General features: G+C 51.1%; 13 protein-coding genes across 13 annotated transcripts; 6 read left to right on the top strand and 7 right to left on the bottom strand.

Moving 5' to 3' along the window:
- Window positions 1-214: 214 nt before the first annotated feature.
- On the top strand, window positions 215-1,908 carry PHATRDRAFT_43321 (predicted protein; the record flags this gene model as incomplete). The annotated part of the gene is made up of 1 exon (XM_002177830.1): window positions 215-1,908. One exon carries the CDS (start codon window positions 215-217, stop codon window positions 1,826-1,828), a length of 1,614 nt encoding a protein of 537 aa, XP_002177866.1. The 3' UTR covers window positions 1,829-1,908.
- A 106-nt stretch (window positions 1,909-2,014) lies between these two features.
- PHATRDRAFT_32507 (predicted protein) lies at window positions 2,015-2,809 on the bottom strand (the record flags this gene model as incomplete). The annotated part of the gene is made up of 1 exon (XM_002177525.1): window positions 2,015-2,809. The coding sequence occupies one exon, from the start codon at window positions 2,807-2,809 to the stop codon at window positions 2,015-2,017; it is 795 nt and encodes a 264-aa protein (XP_002177561.1).
- A 609-nt stretch (window positions 2,810-3,418) lies between these two features.
- On the top strand, window positions 3,419-4,561 carry PHATRDRAFT_43320 (predicted protein; the record flags this gene model as incomplete). The annotated part of the gene is made up of 1 exon (XM_002177829.1): window positions 3,419-4,561. The coding sequence occupies one exon, from the start codon at window positions 3,419-3,421 to the stop codon at window positions 4,523-4,525; it is 1,107 nt and encodes a 368-aa protein (XP_002177865.1). The 3' UTR covers window positions 4,526-4,561.
- Window positions 4,562-4,786: 225 nt separating this feature from the next.
- PHATRDRAFT_9956 (predicted protein) lies at window positions 4,787-5,386 on the bottom strand (the record flags this gene model as incomplete). The annotated part of the gene is made up of 1 exon (XM_002177524.1): window positions 4,787-5,386. A coding segment is annotated over one exon (600 nt), but the record flags the coding sequence as incomplete, so codon positions are not given.
- Window positions 5,387-7,292: 1,906 nt separating this feature from the next.
- Window positions 7,293-8,581, top strand: PHATRDRAFT_18036 (predicted protein; the record flags this gene model as incomplete). Its single annotated transcript, XM_002177828.1, has 1 exon — window positions 7,293-8,581. The coding sequence occupies exon 1, from the start codon at window positions 7,424-7,426 to the stop codon at window positions 8,579-8,581; it is 1,158 nt and encodes a 385-aa protein (XP_002177864.1). The 5' UTR covers window positions 7,293-7,423.
- A 1,126-nt stretch (window positions 8,582-9,707) lies between these two features.
- PHATRDRAFT_9947 (predicted protein) lies at window positions 9,708-11,254 on the top strand (the record flags this gene model as incomplete). Its single annotated transcript, XM_002177827.1, has 3 exons — window positions 9,708-9,840; window positions 9,955-10,130; window positions 10,247-11,254. Coding segments are annotated over 3 exons (1,317 nt in total), but the record flags the coding sequence as incomplete, so codon positions are not given.
- A 644-nt stretch (window positions 11,255-11,898) lies between these two features.
- Window positions 11,899-13,490, bottom strand: PHATRDRAFT_43317 (predicted protein; the record flags this gene model as incomplete). Its single annotated transcript, XM_002177523.1, has 1 exon — window positions 11,899-13,490. Exon 1 carries the CDS (start codon window positions 13,324-13,326, stop codon window positions 11,899-11,901), a length of 1,428 nt encoding a protein of 475 aa, XP_002177559.1. The 5' UTR covers window positions 13,327-13,490.
- A 428-nt stretch (window positions 13,491-13,918) lies between these two features.
- On the bottom strand, window positions 13,919-15,175 carry PHATRDRAFT_18029 (predicted protein; the record flags this gene model as incomplete). Its single annotated transcript, XM_002177522.1, has 1 exon — window positions 13,919-15,175. Exon 1 carries the CDS (start codon window positions 15,122-15,124, stop codon window positions 13,919-13,921), a length of 1,206 nt encoding a protein of 401 aa, XP_002177558.1. The 5' UTR covers window positions 15,125-15,175.
- A 511-nt stretch (window positions 15,176-15,686) lies between these two features.
- PHATRDRAFT_43315 (predicted protein) lies at window positions 15,687-17,333 on the top strand. Its single transcript, XM_002177826.1, has 2 exons — window positions 15,687-16,565; window positions 16,695-17,333. The coding sequence occupies exons 1-2, from the start codon at window positions 15,791-15,793 to the stop codon at window positions 17,228-17,230; spliced, it is 1,311 nt and encodes a 436-aa protein (XP_002177862.1). The 5' UTR covers window positions 15,687-15,790; the 3' UTR covers window positions 17,231-17,333.
- Window positions 17,293-18,419, bottom strand: PHATRDRAFT_43314 (predicted protein; the record flags this gene model as incomplete). Its single annotated transcript, XM_002177521.1, has 1 exon — window positions 17,293-18,419. One exon carries the CDS (start codon window positions 18,417-18,419, stop codon window positions 17,481-17,483), a length of 939 nt encoding a protein of 312 aa, XP_002177557.1. The 3' UTR covers window positions 17,293-17,480.
- Window positions 18,371-20,225, bottom strand: PHATRDRAFT_43313 (predicted protein). Its single transcript, XM_002177520.1, has 2 exons — window positions 18,781-20,225; window positions 18,371-18,692 (listed from the first exon to the last, which is right to left on the bottom strand). Exon 1 carries the CDS (start codon window positions 20,100-20,102, stop codon window positions 19,191-19,193), a length of 912 nt encoding a protein of 303 aa, XP_002177556.1. The 5' UTR covers window positions 20,103-20,225; the 3' UTR covers window positions 18,371-18,692; window positions 18,781-19,190.
- Window positions 20,226-20,584: 359 nt separating this feature from the next.
- PHATRDRAFT_43312 (predicted protein) lies at window positions 20,585-22,831 on the top strand. The gene is made up of 2 exons (XM_002177825.1): window positions 20,585-21,809; window positions 21,840-22,831. Exons 1-2 carry the CDS (start codon window positions 20,850-20,852, stop codon window positions 22,761-22,763), a joined length of 1,884 nt encoding a protein of 627 aa, XP_002177861.1. The 5' UTR covers window positions 20,585-20,849; the 3' UTR covers window positions 22,764-22,831.
- Window positions 22,832-22,847: 16 nt separating this feature from the next.
- Window positions 22,848-24,667, bottom strand: PHATRDRAFT_43311 (predicted protein; the record flags this gene model as incomplete). Its single annotated transcript, XM_002177519.1, has 2 exons — window positions 22,848-24,320; window positions 24,455-24,667. The coding sequence occupies 2 exons, from the start codon at window positions 24,665-24,667 to the stop codon at window positions 22,848-22,850; spliced, it is 1,686 nt and encodes a 561-aa protein (XP_002177555.1).
- Between the last annotated feature and the right edge of the window lie 274 nt (window positions 24,668-24,941).

Here is a 24,941-nt window from a genome sequence, read left to right as displayed (position 1 = left end):
ATTCGACAGCGGACACCGTTTCGCCAAGATACCGGACGCGTCGCACTCGGGTAGGAATGGTGGACGATGGTGGCGTTTACCATTACAATACCTACTATAGATCCCCCACACGAAACAATCGTGAAGATTCACAACATTGGTACACACACTAACGAACACACTAACTGTCAATAAATCCCCCCCCCCCCTACCACACACACACATATATATACGAATGTTGCGAGAAAATGGTGGAGGAATCCTTGACGCGGTTTGGAGAATGCTCCGGCTGTGGTTCATACTGGAATCGTTCGCGTTTGCCAACGCCTACGTCGTCGTTCCGTCGTACAACAACGCGTACACGTATCGATCTGGCTTTCCTCCCCGGACGAACACGGCCTTGTGTGGAGTCCGGGCGGCACTCCAACGACGCTTGTCGTTTCTCCAAAAAGCCAAGACTACCACACCACCATCGACATCCGTATCAACGACAGTACCACCACCGTCTGTAACGGCCACAACGGATACAACAATACCCACTACTACTACTACTACTATTAGTAGTAGTGAGACTCCCAATCTTACCGCACCCCTATCCACATTGCAAGGCCACGCAGTCTCCGGTACGAACGTTGGTGAATTGCAGGGTCCGGAAACGTCCGGAAACATCCCGATAGACGCAACGGTATCGACTGCCTTTGAATCCTCGCTTTCCCTAGCAACGCAACCAGTCGACGGTGGCGGCAGCAACAGTGTCCACAATACCGAAACACCATCATTCCCCAACCGTCCCGTGTCCCTGGAAAACATCGCACCGCCCACTTCCTCCGCAACACTGCCGTCGCTGATTCTTCAACGTCCCGCAACGCGTGTTCCCAACGTCGACCAGCCCATGTACCAGGTTGTACCCCGCGACGAAACCAAGCTCACCAAAATGGAACTCGAATTCCGGGACATGCTCCGATACTTTGCCTCGTACTCAGCTCGAGACTTGCACGCCCTCCGGGAGCCCCGTACCAGGGCTCTCTTTCAGGGCGTTGCTGCCAGTGCCAACGAGCCAGCCGTCTACCGAGCCTTTGAAGTCCTCTATCAGGATATACTGCCACTCCGTCTTGCCGGACGCCTTATCTTCGGTAAATTGCAGGGCGTCATGCAACACGCCACGGAAGCACGGGAAAGGGAAGTCCAAGCCGTCATCCAAAAGACCAACCTACCCTACGAGGATGTCGAGCAAGTGTGGTACGTCTTTGTCTCGATTGCTACACAACTCAATCACGACGTTTACTTGACCCGCGAACAATTGTCGCAGTCCGGATTGGCCGACATTGCCACTCGAGTACTCGGATACGCCCACGTGGACGATTTGCTCCAGAACCTACAATTATCCAGCGATGACGACAAGAATAACGAACAGGTGCGCTTTGAAACTCTCATGGTGGGACTTCAACGATGCGTCGACGACGTGTGTGGCGTCGAACGCTGTGACCCCACCGCCTTGTTGTTGCACATGACACACCAACTAGAAACTTTGCCACCGGGCGACACTGTCGAAGAGCACAAATCTGATGTGCGCAAAGCGGGCTATGCCCGCAAGTACGACGACATGGTTGCCGCATTTTGTTCCTGGCGGGATCGCGTCCCGCCTGCGTCTCCCGGTCAACCCAATCGACGCATGGACGTTATTCGCGGCTGCTTTGTCGGTGCCGAAAACGAAGCCGTCGTGTCGGCTTTGAAAATAGTGTACGTGGACTACAGCGCCCTACGTGTGGCGGGGGATTTGATTTTTGGTATCGTCTCGAGCTTTATGAATGGTCAAAAGAGTCGCGGTGGTGGTACCGGGCGTCCATGACGATGGTCTTTGGAACCACCCGCCCCGACACGATTGGGCTTGTATCAACAGAACATATAAACGCTACACACGAACTTTGTACAAACAAAATGTAGAAGTCGGTGGCACGTATAGTTCGTACGCGAGTAGGTGTTTATGGATTTCTATCTTTGTGGTGATACTGACGACTGTCCGGAAGCGTGTTCGTCAAGACCATTGTCGATTTTCAACTCTTCCACCCCGGCCTCGGCTTGCATTTCGTCCCGATGCTCGACCATGCGACGACGCGCTGTTGCCTTGTTTTTGACGGACCCAATCGAGTCGTTCCCGGTGCGGGCGAGATGACAAGTGCTCCTGCAGTTGCGCTGGACTCGTCAACTGCTTGCGACACAGTTTACAGTAGGATCGTTTGCGTTCCATTTCCACCGCCGTCGTGTGAAACTCGGTCTCTTTGTGGGCCGTAAAGCTGTCTTCGTCCGACATTTGTTGGGCACAGACACGGCAGTAAAAGGGTAAACGTTCGGACGAGCGCGGCACGTAGCCGTCCAGAACCTCCTTGACGGCTGCTTCCAAGCCCGAAGAAACCAATTTGGATTTCTTTTTGTTCGATTGGTCTGCATCATCCCGTTCGCTGGCGTTGACTCGATCAATTCCTTTGAGTGACCGCTTCCGGTTACTGGGGAGTAGATTACTGGGTAACGGCTCGATCCGATCTTTTTGAACCGATGACAAGCACAAGACTGTTCCTCGGCTGTCGTCCTCAGTCTCGCTGTTGGTTTCCACGTCGGAGGAATCGTGCTCGTCCTCGTCGCTCTCGTTCGCGAGCTCGGCTTCCAAACGGCGAATTTCTTCGTCAATATCGTCCGGCGGCTGCGAAATTACTTTCACGGATGGTTCGGGCTTTGCCTTACCGGCCTTGCGTTTTTGCCGCAAAAGTTCGGCGGCGGTACAGGGCTGATCGCTGGGTGACAGTCGGTATACTGCCTCGTCCCGGTGGTTCATGGTTTCTTCTTCAAAGACAGATGCTTGCTGCCTCGGCGAGACGAATCGTGTGCTAGCTTGACTGTCAATGAAGAGAGACTACTGTTCGAATCGCAACTTGACAAGCTACACTACGGGACAACACAGGAAGATGAAGCACACACCTTTCGGAATTGTGTCATGGTGGAGAAATATTGCAACAATAAATTATATTGCTGGTGATGAGCTCACGTCGGAACCGGTTTTCGAACGATAGGATTTGATTGGTAGGGAATGTCCCTTCTCAAGACGTCGTGTGCTCGGATTGGAGTGTTTCGTCGTCAGTCACGACTGAAGTCTCTAGCAAGACACATCAATTGAACCCAACAACGTCACATAATCATGGGTCGGCATACTGATTCTTTCATTGGGACAACGCGATTTCCCCACAGTTGCGGACGCTCGACGAGAAGGGAGGTTACGTGTGCATAATTCTCGCCTCGATTGGAAGAAAGCGGATCGATTTTTAGCGATTGCCATCGTTGTAGTCGCGCTCAACGAATGCTAGTCATTGCAATCTTGCTAACTTTTGTTGTACACTTCAGCACCGCTTTTCCACCGACTGTGTCCTTTGGATCCTCTGCGTATAGTATGTCGCTGTCTACGTTGGGCTCCGTTTCGCCCCTCGTATCGCCGTCGTCAGCTGCCGCAGCAGTAAGCTCTTCGCCAGTCGGGACCTTTCTGCAATCCTTGTCGACCAATACACAAGTAGTTGGTACCGCATGGCTTGTCTCCAGCGCACTCTTTACAACCTACTCGACAACGGCCTTCTTGCAGTACAAACCACCACTCGTTGCGGTAACACCGACTCGGCGCAAAGACCAAATGTTGGTGCACCCCGATGATCAACGGAGCAATTTCTTCTCCCTTTCCCGACCCACTTTGCTAACCCTCTATCGCTTTGGAGGATCCCTATTGCTGGGTTTGCTGTTGCACCCGGATTTCCAGATCCGACAACGTCTTCATGAAACCCTCCAAGCCGTACCAACCTTTGGTCTTTCGGCCTTGTTTCTTTTTGTGGCCAACTTTAGCAATTCAATAAGCTTGAGCCGTATCGGAATCTCCCTCACCTATACTTCCAAATGCGCCATCCCCATCATTACCGCGCTACTCACCGTCTTGCTGGACGGGCCGACGGCGTTGCCCAACACGCTGGCCCTCCTTTCGCTGTTGCCCATTGCGGCTGGAATTGCGGCCGCCTCTTGGAATGCACCAACCTTTGAAAGGATGGGCTTTGCGGCGGCTCTGGTCTCGGCGGCGTCGCAATCCGCCCTGAACGTGACGAGCAAGCGAGCCATGATGCGGTCCAATCTGACCGGGCCCTCTGCGCAACGAGTCATGGTAGCCGTTGGTTTGTGCATTACATTAGTAGTAGTGGCCATGCAGAACTACACCAACCAAAGTACGAAGCACAACGATTCCTTGGTTGTGGAAGAGCAGCTAAAGCGGCAGATTCCTCCGGTGTGGCTGAGTTGTGCAGCCTTTACGGCGTATCACGCTGAGTATGTACTGTCGTTTATGTTTGTCAAACTCGTGGCCCCCATCACGTACGGAACATGTGATGCGATACGACGGTTGTCGGTGATTCTATCCGGACGAGTCTTCTTTGGAGGAGCCAAACTCACCAAGCTGAATATTGCCGGCATTGCCTTGGCTCTCCTTGGTGCATTGAGCTATTCCGTAACTACGTCACTGTGAACAGTATACATAAACAATGGTGCAAAATGCACAAAATATACTCTCGCTATGCGTTACTACAACTCGTGGTGTCCTCAACACCCAATCGTGATCTTGGATGCCTCGTATTTCCAGCATTTCGAAGGAACTGGGGCGCATTTATGAGAACAGTCTTTTTTTGGTTTTTGATTGTAAAGGCAATCTTGCTCACAGTCAAACTCGTTCGTCTCTACGCAGGAATTCCAATTGGACGCTACGCATTTCACCCGTTTGGAACCATCCCCGAAGCGATTCGTCACACCGCAGCATTGCATTGAACACCGTTAGTAACCAGCCAGAGTGACTACTGACGGCCACAATCTGCTCATCTTGCGTCGCTAGCCATTCAAAGAACTGGTAAACGCGATCCGCGACTTGTTGTCTGGTTTCGCGAACGTCGTCCTGGAACAGCGGATCATCGTCTGCCTCGAGTAGACCAAAATTGACCTGAGGAAATTCGGTTCGTTGGCGTGACACGGGACGACGTTTGTCGCAAACGTGTATACCGCTTTCTTCGCGAGCCATTTCATGCGCGACGAACGGGACCTTCCCGACCAAGCTTTCAAACACAATGACGCCCGTCTGCAGAGCACGACAATTGGGGGAAAACACCACCAATTGAGGTTTTTGTCCAAGCTCCATGCCGTTTATTTGTGCTTGTAGCACGTACGCTTGTTGCCGGCCTTTCTCAGTCAAAGGTGCGTCGAGAATCTCGGGTATTAGATAAGGATTCTCCGGTGTGTCTTTGAATTGTTCCCACTCCTTGCCTTGTGCGTGGGCCAGATCGGCCATGAGATTGTGAAATCCTTGACCGTGACGTACAAAGTGGACCGTTTTCGTACGGATGCCATTCGACAAGGACGGTGACGGGGCCTTCGGATCGTCCAAAGCGTAGGCCTTGACGAGCAGCGGACGTTTGCCGAGTTCATCGTACGCCTGTTTCATACCGTGCATGTGCTCGGCACTTTCCTTCTTGGCGAGTTCGAGTGTCACCTCGCTATGCGCGGCGGAGGCGGGTAAATCATCAGTCAATGCCATACTCTCGTTCGAAATGGAGTCACGGAACGAATGCGGGAAGTGAATCAGGCAAAAAGCCGAGGTCCAGTACGAAATTACCGTCAGCTTGTCCCGTTGTGGTCCAATTTCGATTCCCTTCAGCGTGCACCAAAGAGGATGAGCAAAAAATTTAAAGTTATTTTCCTGCAAAATTGGAACTTTGTGGAAGAAACACGGTTGGCATGCCTACTAGAACAGCACCACAGCCTAACTTAGGAAGCACTACCCGTCGTATCGTGAAAAGAGATCATAGCCGAGTCGCTGCACTATGTCATTGCATCAGAATAAGTACTTGTAGAGCACTTGCTTATCCAAAGTGCTATGATGCTAACATTTGTGTCGACTCTCACGATAGTGCCAGAAAATGATCCTTTACTGCCCGACCCAATTCCACCCTCGTAAGCGTGCTTTGCAATTTCTTTTGCCCGATGAGATTCGTGAGTTTTAAAAAAGTACTACGCGTCTTACAATGATGCACGAACTTCGTCGGCGACGGCTTCAAATTTTCGCTTTTTGGATGGGTCCTTCATCATGTCTTGAGCCTATTTCGTAGAAATAGCAAGGCAGCATTGGAAATCGGAGTGTGTCAGTGTCGAAAATGGAACACATAGTGTGAGCGACAAAGGCACATTGACAGTCATAGTAACACGCTCGATACCGTGACGACTCTAGCTGCTAGATTTCACTTACAGCTTCAATATAGGAAGCGAATTCGGGATTCTTGGCCATTTTTTGGAGGTCCTGCACAAAGTTGGGGTCTTTCATCATTTTGGTCAGTTCGGCCATGGCTTCGGGATTGGCCATGGCAGCCATGGCCTCTTCCATGGCGGAAGCGGCACCTTTTTTTAGTTGGTCGTTCCCGACGTTGACCATATGTTCGAGTTTAGCCTCGGCGTGTGCCGCTGCGTTGGGGTCGGACAAGAGGTCCTTGGTCTTTTTGACGGACTCCTTAAAGTCTTTGGAATTTTGGAGCTCCTTCATTTGTTTCTGCCAGGTCGGATCCCGCATCATTTTCTGCGCTTCTTGCATGAGTTCGGGATCCTGCATGTCCCGCATCAGCTGTGCAAGTAGCGCCGGGTCTTCCCCGGCTTGTTGAAGGCCCTGCATACCTATCTGCATGTCACGCAAAGCCTGTTCGCGGGCTTGCGCATCCTGCGCCCGACACGGCGAACACAGTAATACCGCCGCGACGGTGCACCAAATCAAAGTACGAAACATGTTCGGAAATGCGACTGTTGGGGTGGCTGTGGTCGGACGGTGCCGATAGCTTCGTCCTCGGTTTCGTGGTCGACGATCGATACTGGAGACGACGACCTTTAAGGGTGGGTTTGATGGAGGACACGACACGATACGTTTGACGCTTTCTCGCGTTTGGATCGTTTGTTGAAGTTGAAGCGGAGACGAAACCACCGCGTGGAATAGAATCTAGAATCGTGGTAGGTAAACAATTCGTAGAAAATCTGGAAGAACGGAAATCGGAATTGTTTTTGGTTTTGTTCTATATGCCGTCAATAGCTTCCACGTCTACATTCGGAGTCACAGTCACTGTCAGTCAGTCGCACTCGCAACCCTCCCCTTCCGGGAGATGCGGTCATTCCTGTCCTTCACGCTTTCGGTCTGTGGGAAACGGAACGGGGACGGGTGTACAAAGGTGGGGTCCGTTGGCAGAATGGCATTGCACCCATCCATCTCCCCCATACAATCACATCCCGTAGTCTCGGGCAAGGAACGCAAGGATAGCAAATCCTTTACCAGTACCGACAGCTCCCACATCAACAACACCGTACGTGCAGTAGCAGTCACAAAGGGTCGTTACAGTACAGCATGGTAGTACGAACCCCGCGCCAGGGCGCGTTTGTACGTCTATGGCAAACGTGCATCGTCTTTTTGTTGCTAGGCAGCCACGTGTTGCTCGTACCGGTAGTGCAGGCTGCATCTCGCGACTACTACCAAATTTTGGGAGTATCACGCGACGCCACCATCAAGGAAATCAAAAAGGCCTACCGGCAAAAGTCGCTCGAGTTTCATCCCGACAAGAACAAGGACGAAGGTGCGTCGGAGAAGTTTGCCGAAGTGGCTCGGGCCTACGAAGTGCTTTCGGACGACGAATTGAAAGCCGTCTACGATCGACACGGGGAAGACGGTTTGAAGCAACGCGAACAGCGTGGTGGGGGAGGAGGAGGAGGAGGCTTTGAAGATCTTTTCTCGCAGTTTGGCTTTGACTTTGGCGGTGGACGACAGCAGCGCGATCAAGAACAGCGCACGCCGGATGTCGAAATTCCACTCTACGTGTCACTCAAACAGTTATATCTCGGTGAAACCATCGATGTCGACTACGTCCGTCAGGTACTCTGTTTGCAGTGGGAAATGTGCGTCAAGAGTGCGCCCGATTGTCAAGGGCCGGGCGTCCGGGTACGCCGACAACAACTCGCCCCAGGATTTGTACAACAGGTCCAACAAAGGGACGACCGCTGTGTGGCCCGGGGTAAGCAATGGCTGGATAAGTGTCGCGAATGTCCCCGCCAGACGGAAACGGAACGAATCCAAGTGACTATTGAAATCCAACCAGGATTCCGTGCGGGAGAAAGGGTTAGCTTCGAAGGCGTGACGGACGAAAAACCCGGCTTCAAACCGGGCGATTTGCATTTTGTACTCATGGAAGAACCGCACGATGTGTATCACCGGGATCGGGATGACTTGTACAAGACTATGGAAGTCCCATTGGTGGATGCGTTGACGGGATTCTCCGTCACGCTCAAGCATTTGGACGATCACGAGTACACGGTGACGGTGGAGGATGTGACGGATTGTGATCACGTCTTGCGCGTGCCGGGAAAGGGAATGCCGCGACGCAGCGGGCGTGGCTTTGGTGACCTGTATCTCACCTTTGAAGTCGACTTCCCCGATACACTGACTCGTGAACAAAAGGACGCCATTCGCAGTATTCTGGCTCCGGGAGAAGAAGCGAAGCAAGAATTGTAGGTAGTGTTATTTGTTGATCGGTAAATAGGTAGAACTGTGTTCGACTGCACGCGCAGCGAGCATCCGACTAGTACGAAAATCCTGCGACACATCCTACGAGAACCAGTATAGATATTCGTGTCGTAGGCGCACGAGAAATGAGCTTTGATACTCAGATTACTGGTACGACCGGAGGCGAACCAAGTGTGAATGGTGCGGATACCTCGCGAAGGTTCTCGTGTGTCCTAGTTCCTGTCGCGGAGGCGGTAGTTAGAGCAGCTTTCGCAAGCGGACGTGCGGTCCCTGAGAGACCCGGATATGTCTTCGATTAACCGGTGAGTGTAAACAACCATGGACAGCTAGTGCTAGAGACGTAGCGTCCTACCGAAGCACGCGAGGCATCCGGTTAAGGCATTGGGGTGCCGATGCGACACGCTTGCGAGAACGAATTGATTCGTGCGCGTGCACCTTGATAGGCTCGAGGCGGGTCCAATGTTTGTCTTGCATTTGGATTCTCGCAACGACCACTCGAACGCTTCGCCTTCGGAATTCCGACCTGTCACCCGTCCGAATTTTGACTTTCGGAGAACATCGGAAAACCCCATCGCGACATTGTCTCGTAACCTACCAAGGTTGTTCGGTTAAGCCTTTTGACAGTGAAGCAACGAATAGTCCAGCCAGCAGTGCAGACAAACAAACAAGGAAAGCAACGCAGCTGTGTCTAGCGCAAGCCCTCGTTCGCTGTTTCCATTTCAGGTTCCCAAACCTTTGCTATTGACTTGGAACGCCGAATCGGAGTCGTTCTTCGCAACTTTTGCATTGCCCGTCTCGAACGAGTAGCCTCGATTTTCGCTGTTCTGTCTCACCCGCACGAAGATCCTATACATAAATGACCTACGGCACCATGCAGGAACATTCTTTTGCTGATCATGTCCCGGAGTCTCCTACCGATACGGCAGTTGTCTGGTCTCATGCTATCCCCAGCAACAGTCACCGCAACGAAAAGAACAGCAGGGACAATCGTTCACCATCCAAGCATCAACGCAAACTGACACCGACGAGTCTTCCCGGTGGAGAATCGCACGATGATCACGGCACACACACACCAGCTTTCATCACTCGCGATACCTACGTGTTCGTCCTTTGTGCGGCCCTAAATTCCTGCAATCTGGGGTATGATGTGGGTGTATCGACAAGTGTGGGACGACTCGTGGAAAAAGACTTTGGTCTCACGCGAATAGAGCGGGAAATATTTATTGCCAGTATCAACTTTTGGGCGAGTACGTAATTTGCACTTGGTACTTCTCCGGGGGGGAAAGAACTCGTTTAGTTTGGTTCCGGTGATTAGTCTCTCACGTAACAACACTCTTTTTTTTATTTTCGACCACATCCAGTGTTTGGATCCTTGGCGGCGCATTACTTTACGGATACCTACGGACGTCGCAAAACCTTCTTCATTGCTGCAGTCGGTTTCATCTTTGGGTTGCTAGTGACGGCCTCCGCTACATCCTTTAATGTATTGTTGCTCGGACGACTCTTTGTCGGATTGGGTGTCGGTATCGGGCTCGCGGTACGTAAACTCGGAGAGCCTGCCCGGCCACTGTACAGGCTTGTTATAACCAAACGGGGACTCATCTCACGTTGTTTTTTCTCTTATCACTTGCCTGGTTTCTGTTGGTGTGACAGATTGATCCACTCTATATTGCCGAAGTAACTCCCGCTCGTTTTCGCGGTGAACTCGTTAGTTGGGCCGAAGTCGCCCTCAACGTCGGTATCGTCCTCGGCTTTTCTACCGAACTCATCCTGGCCCGACTCCCGACGGGAATGGAATGGCGTGTCATGGTGTTATTGGGTTGCATTTTTCCAACGACCATGATGATTGTCATTGGACTGAATATCATGCCGGAATCGCCGCGTTGGCTCGTCGCCAACAAGCGCCAAGCAGAGGCCAAGCAGGTTCTAGAGCGCATATATCCTGCAGGGTATAACGTCGATCCGGTGGTGGAGGATATTCAAGAAGCCTTGCAACGGGAAGAACTGGCAGAAAAAGCGGTCGGATGGAGTATGGTCTTTCACCCGACCCCGGGATTTCGACGTATGCTGTTGGTTGGGATCGGTACCGTTGTGGCACAACAAGCTGTTGGTATAGATGCCATTCAGTATTACCTGCTGGACGTACTGGACCAATCGGGTATTGATTCCGCCACGAAGCGAGGCATGGTGCTTATCTTTTTGGGTTTACTCAAGCTCATTTTCGCCTGGATCGGGGGAAAACTCTTCGACGGCCAAGGGCGTCGTAAACTCCTATTTACCTCGCTGCTGGGAATGATGGTGGCACTTCTTATCGTCGCGTTGTCATTTTTCTTGGATTCCGGGTCGAGCGCTAGCTTGACCATTACCGGATTGGCCTTGTATATTTCCTTTTTCAGTGTAGGCATGGGGCCGGGTGGCTGGTTGGTAGCAACCGAAGTCTTTAGTACCAGCATTCGTGCCAAGGCCATGTCCCTGGCTACCTTTCTAAACCGTGTCACGGCGACACTCATGGCGAGTACCTTTCTATCAACGGCCAACCTATTGGGCTGGACGGGGTTCTTTCTGCTATTGTGTGGAATTTGCCTGGTCACGTTGATTTTTCTGTACGTTTTCTTGCCGGAAACCAAAGGACGGTCGTTGGAAGAAATGAGTGCCTTTTTTGCCGAACTCACGGGTGATACGGAACTGCTCGAGACGGAATCGTTGATGCAAGGCGCGGGTGAAGATGGTGTCGAATTGCATTTGAACGCATCGCACGTTGTACCGACGGACAGCGCCGAAGATTACCAGGACCATGGGGGCACTCCGTCGTTGGCGGCACCGCTGTCAACGAGGGGAGAAATTATTTGAAGCGATAGGATGCGATACGTGGACCATATTTGGTGCGTAGACTCCACCCCAGATCCTTACTGTAAGTGGCGCAACCGGGGTAGAAAGTGTCCGGACATCTTATCGCGAACCCAAACAGCGGCGCAAGGAAGACATCGAAGCTTATCAATATGGCAGTCGAGGAGAATCGTGCGGCTTCGTGTATGCTATGCTTTCACAATGCTATTGTCGAGTTACCCCTACAAGGATAGATGTAAGCCAAAGCAGTAGTATTTGGTATGCTAATATCCTTTCAGATCAACCACAAATACGTACTTGCAGCTAGTATAGACTCCGTCGTAGCACAGCGTCGGAATCCAGTCAAGTTCAAACGGATGCACAACAGCGGGTGCACGTTTTGCCACCAACCGTCGGTCTGCGGATATCCATGATACTACCTCTTTACCCGACTCGTCATAAGCACGAAAGCGGTCCTGCTACACTTGATCGTGTCCACGCTGTTCATCTCCATCTTCAAAGCGGGATTTGACTGCCCATAGCCCGAGAGCTGGATTACTAACAAAAAAGAAGTGTTTACCATCAATATCTGTATTCCATCCGTCTCTAAGCTTGTCTCTTTGGTATCTCTTTGACATCTCCTCAATGTCAGCATAAGCAAACCCTGCCGTCTCGACCTCGTCCCGGGTCAAATGACCCGGGCTGTATGTGACGGAAAATCTACCCTCGGTAGACCCATGGATGAGATGAGCGACGGCTGATAAATTGTCCCGGAGCTCTTCATGCTCTTCCATAAGTTTTAGCGTATAGGGCGTCCCTTTGTAACCATACTTTCGAATCAACTTGTCGATCTGTGCGTCCTCCCCAAACTGTTTTACCCCCGGAGCTAAGATAATCAGCTCACCTCCATCATCCATAGCCATACGCGTCCTGTAAATTGCCTTGTTCCCGAGCCAAGTGCTATGAAACTCATCTTCGTCCAGATAGACCACACACCTTTTTACGGGAGTGTCCAGAAGAGTAAAATTGACTTGGAGACTCAAGTCACAAGCTCGAGAATAGCACTCAATGTCGCGCCCAATATAAAGACCACGAACACACAAACTATCGTCCTTTGGATCCGACCCTATGACCGTTAAAATGTACCACAGATCTAGTTCCTTTTCTAGAAATTCCTTGGAAGAATAGTTCAATATTTCTCGTAGTGGATTGTCTTTTCGTCCCATCATACGCTCCATACCGTGAACGGCTCCAATAAAGTGGGACAGATTGATGGCTTCCACACCGCCAGTACCGACGAACACATTCTTGTTGAAATTTGCCATGCCCATGACTTCATGGGGAACGACCTGTCCAATACTGAGAACCAAAGGTTTATGAGTTTGCGTATTTGTATCATGGATTCTCTTCTCCCAGACGACCTTGTTCAGTTGCGCGGGCCAAGGCTGCTCGACCATACCATGCGTAGCATTTTTGACCATTTCAGCCGGGGCGTGTCCAATTGTCACAACGTCGTTTCGCCAATCGTGTACAAGAAACGGGGTAGGATCCTTCCCCGCCAATTCTGTTCCGAACATTTTTTTGATTTCTGTCTTAGTCATGGGTGCGTGTGTCCCCAAAGCAGGGAGAATCTCAATCTTGGGAGAGATCAGAATTTGGTCGGATTTGAGCGTTTTGGATGTTGGTGGCTCTGTAGACGGAATGTATTTGTAGTATTCACAAATCATTTGTGTAAGGCTTCCCGCTTTCGAATGGAACCTGGTGTAGTCGGGTGGGAGAAGCAAAACATCCTCTCGATCGCCTAGAGCCTCAAGAAAAGAGAATATTTCTTGACGGATATCTTCGTCACTGAGCTTGGTGGTCTCTGATCCGACGGCACAAAACAAACTAGAGAGCGTTGACGCCATATCCGTTTCAGCACGGCTCCGCGCAAATGACGCTAAAGAGCTGCCGCCCTGGGGTTTGACTAAGCCTTAAAAATAACGGTTGCTCGTTTCGCAATGAGACAGGACCAGGAATGACGTTGGTCAGACCACTAGCAGCACGCGGGATAAGATTGATGTCAAGGTACGGTTAGATGCATTGTGCGCTGTGTGCCAATGCAGGAAAAATATATTGCAAAGATCTTTCATTGTGTGTTTTGTTGTTTGTTGGACGCTGTCCCATATCCAGTGTCCGACAGGTGTCTGAATCGTGTCTGGAAAGTGTACACAAGCGCTAACTGTGATCTCTCAAGACACCAAGGCTTAGGATACTATGATGTTTTCGAGTGTTCGACATCACTATCATTGATCAAATGCAACTTGAAAGCTCTGCTTACTGCTGTCAGTTTGTAGAGTAGATAAGTTGCCTACAAGGCATTACGGGGAACCCAAACGGTGGGGCCAGTGGGACGTATCCTACTAGCTTACCCCAGATGGTTGCCCAAAGATAGGTCTATCTATATGTGTGTATATATCTATGATACTATGTGTATATATATATATATAACTAGATAGATTACGCCGCGGCAACCTCGGCGTTGCGTTGCTTCTTTTGGGCAATGTACTTTTGGAGAAATAGTTCACCGGCCTTGTAACTGGAGCGCACGAGCGGTCCCGATGCAACGTAGGCGAATCCCATACCCATGGCGGTTTCCTGCCAGAAATCGAATTTTTCCGGCGTAACGTACTCCTGTACGGGCAAGTGCTTTTTGGTGGGTTGCAGGTACTGTCCAAAGGTGACCACGTCCACGTCGGCGTCGCGTAAATCACGGAGGGTGGTGAGCACTTGGTCATCCGTTTCGCCGAGTCCCAGCATGAGGGATGTTTTGGTGAGGCAACCATTGTTGTTGTTGTGGTTGTTGGTGGTACCGATCGGGTCGGACTGAATAGTCTTGACGTACCGGAGTACTTCGAGGCTTTGTCGGTAGGTGGCGCGTCGATCACGCACCTTGGGTGTCAAGGCTTCGACGGTTTCCATATTGTGCGCGTACACGTCCAACCCGGACGTGGCCACGGCGTGTACAAGATCCATATTGCCCTGAAAGTCCGGAGTCAATGCTTCCACGAGGAGTGACGGTTTCTTCAACTTGAGTTGCGTGACAACTTGTCGAAAATGGTCGGCGCCTTGATCAGGCAGATCATCCCGATCGACGGAAGTGAGTACGACGTAATCGAGTCCCCACTGGGCTATGGCGGTAGCAACCTTTTCCGGTTCATGCGGATCTAGCGGGGGTGGTGCTCGCGAGGTTTTGACACTGCAGAAGCGACATCCCCGGGTACAGGTATCTCCCATGATCATAATGGTGGCCGTGGCGGTTTGGTCCTCCCCGCCGCCCCAGCACTCGCCAATGTTGGGACAACGCGCTTCTTCACAGACCGTGGCGAGTCCCAATTCGCGGACCGTGTCCCGCAGTTTGCGGTAATTGTCCGACGTGGCTGGTGCGGCTTTGAGCCAACGTGGTTTGGGCAGAATCTTGGCACTCCGTGGTGCCGCCTTTTGTCGCACAATCGGACTGCCGTTGCTGCTCGTGTAGTGTGTGGTTGTTGTTGGTGCGTTGGTGGATGAAAAATCGTCAATCGACGCCTCTTCCGTAGCGAGTTGCGTCCGTAGGGCAGCCAATCGCGACGAAGTGGGCGCTGCGGTTTGCGTGACCGTGACGGTCGACAACCACGCACGACGAAACGAGGGATTCCGACAGAGCGACGACGATGAACTCCACATAGTTTTTGCGTATACGTGTGTGAATGGACGTGTGTGTGCTTGTGTGTAATGAATGAACGAACGAATGAATGATATACGAACGAAACAAGCCAAGTCCCAACTAATGTAAAACCTACCACTCATCTACTACGCACTCTCTGGGGAACGACCAAAACTGCGGAAGGAAAGGATTGATCCGGAACTTCGGGTCCCTGTGTCCCCCGTGACGGTCGGTCTGTGACTGACAGACACCACATCCATGTGCTCGCTCGCCCCTGCGTTGTCTGCGTCAGTATTCCTACCGGATTCGATCGAGGCTGTGACCGATCGCGAAGGAACCCGGTGCACACCCCCACGGCTGACTGTCGGTCGTCAATGCCGGGTTCTTTACAGTCGCATCCCAAGACATACGTACATATATGTATGTACGACAAGACAACATCACTGTCATCCATCACGACAACGAGAACACATCATATTCCCATCATTTCTCTCGCTGTCCAAAGCACGAGTTCCTCCCCCGACTTCCCAAACATTCCAAACCCAATACCCAACAACAACAACACACATTCACATCCCTATACCTACCTACCTGCCTACCTACCTACACAACACCCAACTACTAGTACCTCACACTGCTCACACTCCTCACAGTCAACGCACGCACATTACGCATCACCCACCGCCATGAGCGACGACCGCAGAACCGACTCCCACACGATGCCGCGCCGTTGTAGTACCCGCGCGGCTTCCATGGAGAGTTTCAAGGTCATGGACGTCTTGCGTCGAGCGAATCAATTGCAGGCGGAAGGACACGACGTCTTGCATTGTGAAATTGGTCAGCCACAGACGGGGGCGCCGCAACATGTCGTCCAAGCCGCACAGCAAGCTCTCGCCCATCACGTTTTGGGCTACACGGACGCCTTTGGGCTCCTCGCACTCCGGCACAAAATTGCCGCACACTACCAAAACTATTATCCTCACTTGCCCTCGACCGCTGTACCGGACGCGGCGCGAATCGTCGTCACGACGGGATCGTCGGGGGCCTTTTTGTTGGCCTTTACGGCGTGTTTCGATGCCGGGGACGTGGTGGCCATTGCCTCTTCCGGATATCCCTGTTACCGCAACATTCTCACCGCACTCGGCTGTGTCCCGGCAACCGTCCCGCTCAATACACACTTTCAGCTTACGGCGGTGGAGTTGCGCGAGGCCGTTGCCCAACGTGCCGCCGCGGGACAACCTCCCATTCGGGGACTCATTCTCTCCAGTCCGGGCAATCCGACCGGGGCCATGCTCGAACCCGACGCCCTCCGGGAACTCTGCGTCTTTTGTGAACAAGCCAACATTCAATTCCTATCCGACGAAATATACCACGGGATTTCGTACGGGAAACCAGAAGCCACGGCCCTGCAGTATTCCAACCAAGCGATTGTCATCAACAGCTTTTCCAAATACTATTCCAGTACGTATGCAAGTGAACCGAGGGTGGGGGTTGTGTGTGTTGGCAGTGTAGAAACGATGGTATCGGAAGAGGGAAATTCGTCCCGTCTCTCTCTCTTTCTCTAATCTCTCCATAATCTCTGTCACACAGTGTCCGGTTGGCGATTGGGTTGGATGATATTACCGGCACACTTGGTCGAAGCCGTCAACGCTTTGCAGCAAAACATGTTCATCAACGCCCCAACCGTCGCCCAAACGGCCGCCTTGGCCTGTTGGGACGACAGTGCACAGGAGGAACTCCAAGCCCACGTAACGATGTACACTGAAGCGCGCGCCTTTGTTCTTCAACAATTGGCACAAATGGTCGAGATCGATCCCGCCAACATTGCTCCCGCTGATGGTGGCTTTTACGTCTATATCGATTTGGGCGAGGACAACGTGGTCCCGGGATTCGGCGCCGTCGCCATGTGTCAAGCTCTTTTGGAGGAACACCACGTGGCATTGACGCCCGGTATCGATTTTGAAGATCCCGCGTCGGGTCTAGGTGACCGCCGGTTTCGGATCTCCTACGCGGCGGGCTTGGTCACCGCTCGAGCCGCCCTCGAACGATTCCGGGCCTTTTGGCCCACGTGGTTACAGCGCGTGCAAAGCGCGAAAGACACGCAACCGTCTACCGAAACTGTGTAACAACGGCACGGGATCCGAAAGAAAACGCAGTGATAGAAATGATCACGCCAACGAAGGAGCATGATTGTACATAGATATTTATGTTTATGCATATAAAAATTACGTGTATGTGTATGTGCAAGCATCGTTTTTTTTGAAGCTGTCCAGAAAGGACTCTCAGAAGCTTTGCCAACAAGTATTCTGATCTCGTGTTTGTGTGTTGCCTCTCTCGTCGTTGGCCCAACAATACCGCACATGGGCCCACAACTGGTTATCCATGCAAGGTTGAATCGAACAAAAGACCAATACCGTAGGCAAATCCACCACCGACACCGGCAATGACCAGATTCTCCAAGGCAGCCGTCCAAGCGTTGCCGCGCGTGGCCCACGTTTTGATCGCCCCCACCAACAACAACGTCAGGGTCGCAACGATCGCCGCCACAATCAGACCCACTGTTGGATCGTCCAAGAACACAAAGGGCAACACGGACGGAAGAGTTCCCAGAAGAAAAGTGCCACACGAAGTCAGACCTGCACATACGGCTGATCGTTGCTCGTGATCCACAACACCAAACTCGAGTGCAATCATAATCTTGAGCAAGGCATCGGGATGGGCCGTATAGTACTCCAACAGCTTCTCGCGCAGTTCCGGCTGATCTTCACCAATGCCAATGATTGGTAGTAGTTCCGCTTCCATTTCAGCGATCTCCTCTTCAAAGCGAAACTGCACGTGTTGCTTTTCGAGATTGATTTCTCCCTGCAGGACTTGATTCTGCGATTTCGTCGCGACGTATTCACCAGCGCACATGCTGATGGCTCCGGCTAGTGCACCGGCAATAGCCGTCAGCAGAATGTCGGTCGAAGCAAGTCCACCACCGGCGACGCCGGCTACGAGCAGAAATGTGGAGACGAGACCGTCGTTCACTCCGAGGATAATATCCCGCCAGTATTGACGTGATCCTCCCAAGTGGTCCGCGAGTTCGTCGGAAGAGGTTAGCGGAGTCGCAACAACAGTCGTTTTCGTAGGATCGGATGCTGTTGTAGCATCGCTATCGTTCCGAATCTTCAATTTTCCCTTTTCGATACTCGTGTCGACGTAGGCCAGTGGTGGTTCATCACCCATGGATTCCTTTAAGACTGGTCCCGATTCCATATCTTTCTCAGTTTGGTCCGTCGCCGGGCTCTGTGCTGGGTCGACTGGCGCGTTCATCTTGGGTTCGGAAGGGACCTTTAGGCTTTACGAAATTTTTTACATTCCAAGAGAGCGGGTGTATACCTAGTGAACATGGAAAATTCTGGTTCCATTTGGCCTGGTGCGGCCATTAGATTCTCCAACCCGTTTCATCCGCAATGTTTTACGTAGCTAACTTGGATCGAACTGATTGTGCCTCGTTCTTCCAAAGTAGAACTTTCCAGAATTCCACTGACTCCGACACCGGTTGCTGACGGGGGAATGGGAACATGTGACATAGTATTCGCTCACCTATTCCAGTGCGTAGAGTCAATTAACAGTTAGCAAATATTAATGTAAGTGTTGGTAAGTGTGAGTAAGTGGAAATCATTGCACGTACATCCATCAAACAACAAACAAACTCCATCTCCGCTTGATCGATGCTTTCGTTCTATCGACCGTCGTTTTCGAGTTTGTGCCGGTGTGGTCTCTCGTTTTGACCATTTGCGCTCGGACAAAATTTCTCAAACCTACTTAACATGTAAGTGATTTATACGAAATAGCGAGACATAAAGTGAAACGCTCAATAGGACATGAATTCACGATGGAAAGACGTGAGCAGATCCCTTTAGGGTTTCTTTTACTCATGAAGAAAATGGGAACCAATCCATGATCCACCAGCAAAAGGGCTGTAGCGTACAAAACTGTTGCCGATTGGGTTTACACCAACCTGCCCAAAGTATGCAGTTGCGCATCATTGCACAACCGCATCGAAGAATAGACCAATGCTGTAGGCAATGCAGTTGCGCATCATTGCACAACCGCATCGAAGAATAGACCAATACCGTAGGCAAAGGTACCCCCACAACCGGTAATGACCAGATTATCCAATGCAGCCATCCAAGCGCTGCCACGCGTGGCCCATGTTTTTATTGCCCCCACTAACAACAACGTCAGGGTCGCAATGACCGCCGCCACAATCAGACCCACTGTCGGATCGTCCAAGAACACAAAAGGCAACACGGACGGAAGAGTTCCCAGGAGAAAAGTGCCACACGAAGTCAGACCTGCACACAGAGGAGATCGTTGCTCGTGGTCCACAACACCAAACTCGAGTGCAATCATAATCTTGAGTAAAGATTCTGGATGGGCAGTGTAATATTGTAACAAAGTTTCCCGCAATTCCGGCTGATCTTCGCCAATGCCAATTGCCGTCAGCAGTTGCGCTTCAACCTCGGCGATTTCCTCCTTGGGTCGAAACCGAACGTGCAGCTTTTCGAGGTCGATTTCTCCCTGCAGGACTTGATTCTGCGATTTCGTCGCGACGTATTCACCAGCGCACATGCTGATGGCTCCGGCTAGTGCACCGGCAATAGCCGTCAGCAGAATGTCGGTCGAAGCAAGTCCACCACCGGCGACGCCGGCCACGAGCAGAAATGTGGAGACGAGACCGTCATTCACTCCGAGGATCATGTCGCGCCAGTATTGACGTGATCCTCCCAAATGATCCGCCAGTTTGGGTGAGTACGCAGGGGCCAAGCAACTTGTGTCAGAGTTCAGACTGAAAGACGGTGTGGTATCTGGATCACACCGACTCAATGTAGCTGACTTATGGGATTTCGCAAGGACCGGTTCCGTTGTAAGCGAATTTTCCTCAAATTCCATGGCTTCCACGGCACGATATGCCACCAAAGCCCGGTCTGAATTGACTTCTGAGCTCATTGTATGGTCAAGGGAGATACCGTTGGGAAGGTTCGATGAGGCATCAGATTGTTGGAGACCACCATTTTTGATCGGTCCTCGCTCGCTAGAGTCGTGTTTCTGTGTACGCCTACAGCGATCATGGGAACATTATGGAACAGAAAAGGCTTCCTTGGATAACAACGGGTTCGCACTGTAGTGTTAGGGCGTTCCAAGGGTTCGCGTTTCAGCTGGACCGCGAATTAATAAAGTATGAACATACGACATTCTGGGTTCGCCAGCCGGTCCTTGTTTGCGACGCCACTCTTGATTTGGAGAGCTAAAGACCTTCCCGTCAGGACACCCTTTTTTAAAGCGACGAGTCTGAACAATCCTTTTCAACTAGTTTGTGATTTTCCAGACGCGAGGTGATCACGTGATCATTGCCAGCTGTCCTTTTCAAGTTCATCGATGGTCAATGTTTCGTGTTGTCCCCTTTCCGTCTGGCATGCAGTCCACAATATGTATTCCAATATGGATAGCTCAACGACCTACTGTGATCTGAAAAACGAAATCCCACGTCAAACTCTTGACGCCGCCCGAGCAGGATAGATCGTTTCCGAAAAAGGTATCCTTATGTCCTCACGCGGTGTCGTCACTCGTTCAATCTGCGTTACACGGAGCGGAGCGTTAGCCAAAAATGTTCCCTGGAACAACTAGATCCTATTGCTCGAAGTGTCCAGTGGGAGACCCACATAAAATGTTTCGCTGTTCTAACAATATTGATTCATGACAATCACGCCGCATCACCCACCCCAATCGAACGCATCCACCATACCGGTTGCTACATCAGCCGATGCAATTGGATTAAGGGAATCGCTTGATGAATATCCTAGCGACTGGTCACGGCACAATCCATTTCATGACGGCGAGATTCAGTTGCAAAAGCTAGCCGGAACGCACCGTAGCGTTATGTCGTTTGCGCCCAAGTTTATCCGTCCTTTCCTTCCGGAGCAGCATCAAGAGTTTTATCGGGCGCAATCATTCCTCGTCGCAGCTTCCCGAGATGCCGATGGTAACATGTGGTCCACGTTGCTCGTCGCAAGCGAGGGGCCGAACCAGAGTCGCTGTCCAGGAGATTTTGCAAACCTCGTCGATTCGCCCGATCCGGTGACCTTGCACATTCGAACACAACCCGTCCAGGGGGACGCCCTTTTCGGACAAATTCAAGTCGATTCCGACCTAGGATTATTAGGAATTGAATTTGCCTCCAAACGTCGCAATCGGGTAAACGGACGAATCCTTTATTCGACACCAAACGACGGCATGGTGTTGAGAGTTGATCAATCTTTCGGCAATTGTCCCCAGTACATCAAACCAAGAAAGGAATGGTGGTGGAATGCTGAAAAGAAAGAAACGGAAGGAGCAAGCCCCACCTTTTCCTCGTCAACCAAACCTTCGCATTTATCGGAATTGCATATAAAAACAATCCAAGGCGCCACCACTATCTTCTTGGCAACGGGATATCGTGGCCAGGGAAAGGATACTCGCTTTGGGAATGACGCATCCCATCGTGGAGGCCCCCCTGGCTTTCTTCTTGTGCGAGACAAGCACACAATAGTGCTACCCGATTTCGCCGGTAACAATTTTTTCAATTCGCTCGGCAATCTGGTCATGGATTCAAGGATGGGTCTGACCATCCCAGATTTTGAAAGTGGTGGCATGCTGCAATTGTCTGGACGCGCGCAGGTCGAAATGGATACCCACAAGGCTGCTTAGATTTACCCCGGGGCGTTGCGGTTGACCATGTTTTTAATTGAACAGGTCAACGTGGTGCCCGCGGGGACCTTTGCTATTCGATGGTCGATTCCGTCAAAAGGAGAATCGCGACTTTTGGAAGTTGTGTCCATTGTTCAAGAATCGGTCGACGTGAAATCCTTCCATCTGGCAGCCCCGGCTACTGTCTCTCCGAATGACGATGACAAAACAAGCAATCACAAGCTTTGGGGTTTCAAAGCTGGACAGCATTTGCCGATTGAGCTTCAAACAAAGGATGGTGAAATTCTCCGGACCTACAGTCTTTCGGGCTCGCCGAGTTTATCGTCAAATACTTATCGTATTTCCGTAAAGCGGGAGCCCTTAGGTAAGGCTTCTAATCATCTACACGATTACGTGCAGGTCGGTGATTTAGTTCAAGTGTCTCGGCCGGCCGGTGACTTTACATGGAGAGCCTCTGAGCTTCCTGTCGCTGGAGAAGTAGGGGAAAACTCTGGTGCAAAAACACGAACACTGGTATTACTGAGCTCGGGAGTCGGTATTACGCCCATTCTTTCCATGCTATACCAGTACGTAGCACAAAGCAAAGACTTACAAGCTCCCCGTCCTGCCTTGTGGTTGCACGGTGCGCGTGATGGAGCACACCATCCCTTTCGAGAGGAAGTTTCAAAGTTGGTGCAACACGCACAGCTACGGGCACACTTACCGCTGCAAACGCATGTCGTCTATTCACGACCATCACCCAAAGACGCAGGCCTCTACGATTCCATCGGGCGCATTCGATTTGCTTTGTTGCAAAACATTGTTGTTGAGTGGAAAGACGCAGAGTACTTTATGTGCGGCTCGAGCTCAATGATGACCGACATGGAGGAAAGCTTGCTAAAGGCCGGAGTCCGTGCGAGTGACATTCATTTTGAAACCTTCTGAATTCTTTTACTCACTGCGGTAGCTTGAAATTACAGCGCAACAAATTAACAAGTGCCATTATCTTAATTATCCTGCCTACCATAATTACAACGGCCACAATATGTCTACGGCAGGGGCACCATTGAGTTCAGTTCTAGTTCCCGTTTCCGGTCTTAGCTTCAACCGCAAATCGGCAGCCATGCGTCGTCGAAAACGAGCCACTCCGCCACCAAAGAGTAGTGCATGAGTCTGCAAGGCCGCAAGCGCCTGCTCTCGTGCTTTGTCCAAGTTACCGACGGCCAACGCTGAGAATGCAGCTTGCACACGAACCACAATTGTATTTTCGTCATTTGGTGGCAACGTTTTTTCACAAAAGTCAACAGACTCTTCCCACAAAGTCAAGGCCTCTTTAGTTTGTCCCAGCCCTTCGAGCGAAATTGCTTTGAGAATGCGCAGATTCTGAACGTCACACTGAAACCAGCTCGTCCCGTTTGCTGTCGTTCCCATTGCGGAGTCCTGTTCCCCTTCGGGTCTTTTCGCACCCGTGGCTTGCTGTAGGAGCTCTTCAATGGCGGATAGACGTTCAAATGGATCCATTTCCATAAGTTCATTCTGTACGTCGCTATCTACCACTGGCACGTCGGGCCCTTCTTCTTCAAAAGGTGACGCTGGCTCGGATACTGGGCCGTCGACGAAATCCATTCGCAACACTTGATTGCGACGAAATGCGCTTTCGCAGAGCACGTCGTGTTCAATATAGGAAATGCATATTTCTGTACCGGCCTTGATGCTTTGGTTTGCTACCACACCCATGACGTCTCCGATTGCCCAGCGACTGGCGTTGGGTGTACTCGAATGATTGAAAAATGAAGGCAAGTGATAAAGGCCGACGCCGCTGAGGCTAACGTGTCCTTCTGGGCCGGGATAGCTCAAGAGTTCAGGACAGGTCTCAATCGAAAGAATGTTATACCGAATAATCAATGGTAGGCGTTTCGATATTTCCTTGGCCAGATCCCCCATTTGCGGGAGTGCTCCGATCGCTTGAATACTCGCTTCGATTTGACAAAAGATGTCGTCGTCTTCGCAAACCCAAGCCGGTAAGCGACTTAGTTCTTGCTGTGTACGAGGGAACAAAGTACACAAGCATTCCGTCCAAATAGATGGTTCTTTTTGAATGGTATCGAGTAGCTGCAGTAGCAGTAGTTCATTCAAGCGTGGTTCCTTGTCATCATCGTCCATCATGCCCTCTTCGTCGTCCTCATCGTCTTGCTCATTCTCTGGTAGAATTTCTTCCACTGAATCATCCTGCCAGTCCATGACCATACCCACAGGCTTGGCTACCATCAGCAAGGTTCCTGCGGGTAGATCACGTTGGGCGAACCATGAATTTCCTTTGCTGTTCTCATTCTCGCTTGAATGGTGCAGCGTAAGATATTGTTCCGTGGTGGGAATGGCGAGATACTCTTCAGGTACGTTGAAATCGGGACGCTCCGGTTGTTCGCCACCTGCGCGGGCCCACTGATCGGCCTTGTCCAGGAGCTCTTCCATGTTATCGCAAGAGCTGGCGGCGGTGATACGCTGCGTGTAATTTCAGCGCGCGCGTGTGTGTGTTGGGGTGAATGTGTGTTTGCCTACGAATGTCAAAGGTTGGCAAAAGCGGAAATCAAAGTTCGCTGAACTAATTCAAAGCCGCGTGTCCAATTTGGACACACGTGTGGTAGTGACGGATGCGTTCGTGTGGCAAGACAGGTCCAGAACACAGCATATCCCTCTGGGAACACAAAAGAAAGTGCAAAACAACGTGCCGAAAACTCCGAAGTGCTTTCAGCTCCGTACGATGTGTCGACGATGTGGAAAATGGCTGGTCGGCAGACATTTTCGCCAGTCTTCTTAGGCATGGCGTATCCATATTCTTCTTCTAACATCCTTCGGGCCTATGTAGACGGTGAAGTCTCTCTGCAGTCTTCTTCACCGTCAATTCTGAAAATTGTTTGACATATAGATATATAAGTTAGTAACAAAGTCGCACCCAACGGCTGATAGTTTTCTGTCGTCAGCGATTCATATGCCTACTTAAGTTCCTTACATTTGCAAAACCGCATATACTTAATGTTTACGAATCCGAACACTCTTCCTGTTCGATACTAACTGTAAAAACAAATGGATTCATTCGCGAAATTGATTTCGACAGCGATGATT

Source organism: Phaeodactylum tricornutum, chromosome 2 (genome assembly GCF_000150955.2).
Source record: "Phaeodactylum tricornutum CCAP 1055/1 chromosome 2, whole genome shotgun sequence".
NCBI classification, from domain to species: Eukaryota; Bacillariophyta; class Bacillariophyceae; order Surirellales; family Neidiaceae; genus Phaeodactylum; species Phaeodactylum tricornutum.
This window is presented reverse-complemented; position numbering and strand designations above follow the sequence as displayed.

Bases quoted from the DNA above. Each gene is read 5' to 3' on its own strand.
- PHATRDRAFT_43312 (XM_002177825.1), top strand. From the start codon at position 20,850: ATGACAATCACGCCGCATCACCCACCCCAATCGAACGCATCCACCATA. The intron at 21,810-21,839 runs GTCGAAATGGAT...AAGGCTGCTTAG, and splicing joins AATTGTCTGGACGCGCGCAG to ATTTACCCCGGGGCGTTGCG.
- PHATRDRAFT_43313 (XM_002177520.1), bottom strand. From the start codon at position 20,102: ATGAGCTCAGAAGTCAATTCAGACCGGGCTTTGGTGGCATATCGTGCC.
- PHATRDRAFT_43315 (XM_002177826.1), top strand. From the start codon at position 15,791: ATGAGCGACGACCGCAGAACCGACTCCCACACGATGCCGCGCCGTTGT. The intron at 16,566-16,694 runs GTACGTATGCAA...TCTGTCACACAG, and splicing joins CTTTTCCAAATACTATTCCA to TGTCCGGTTGGCGATTGGGT.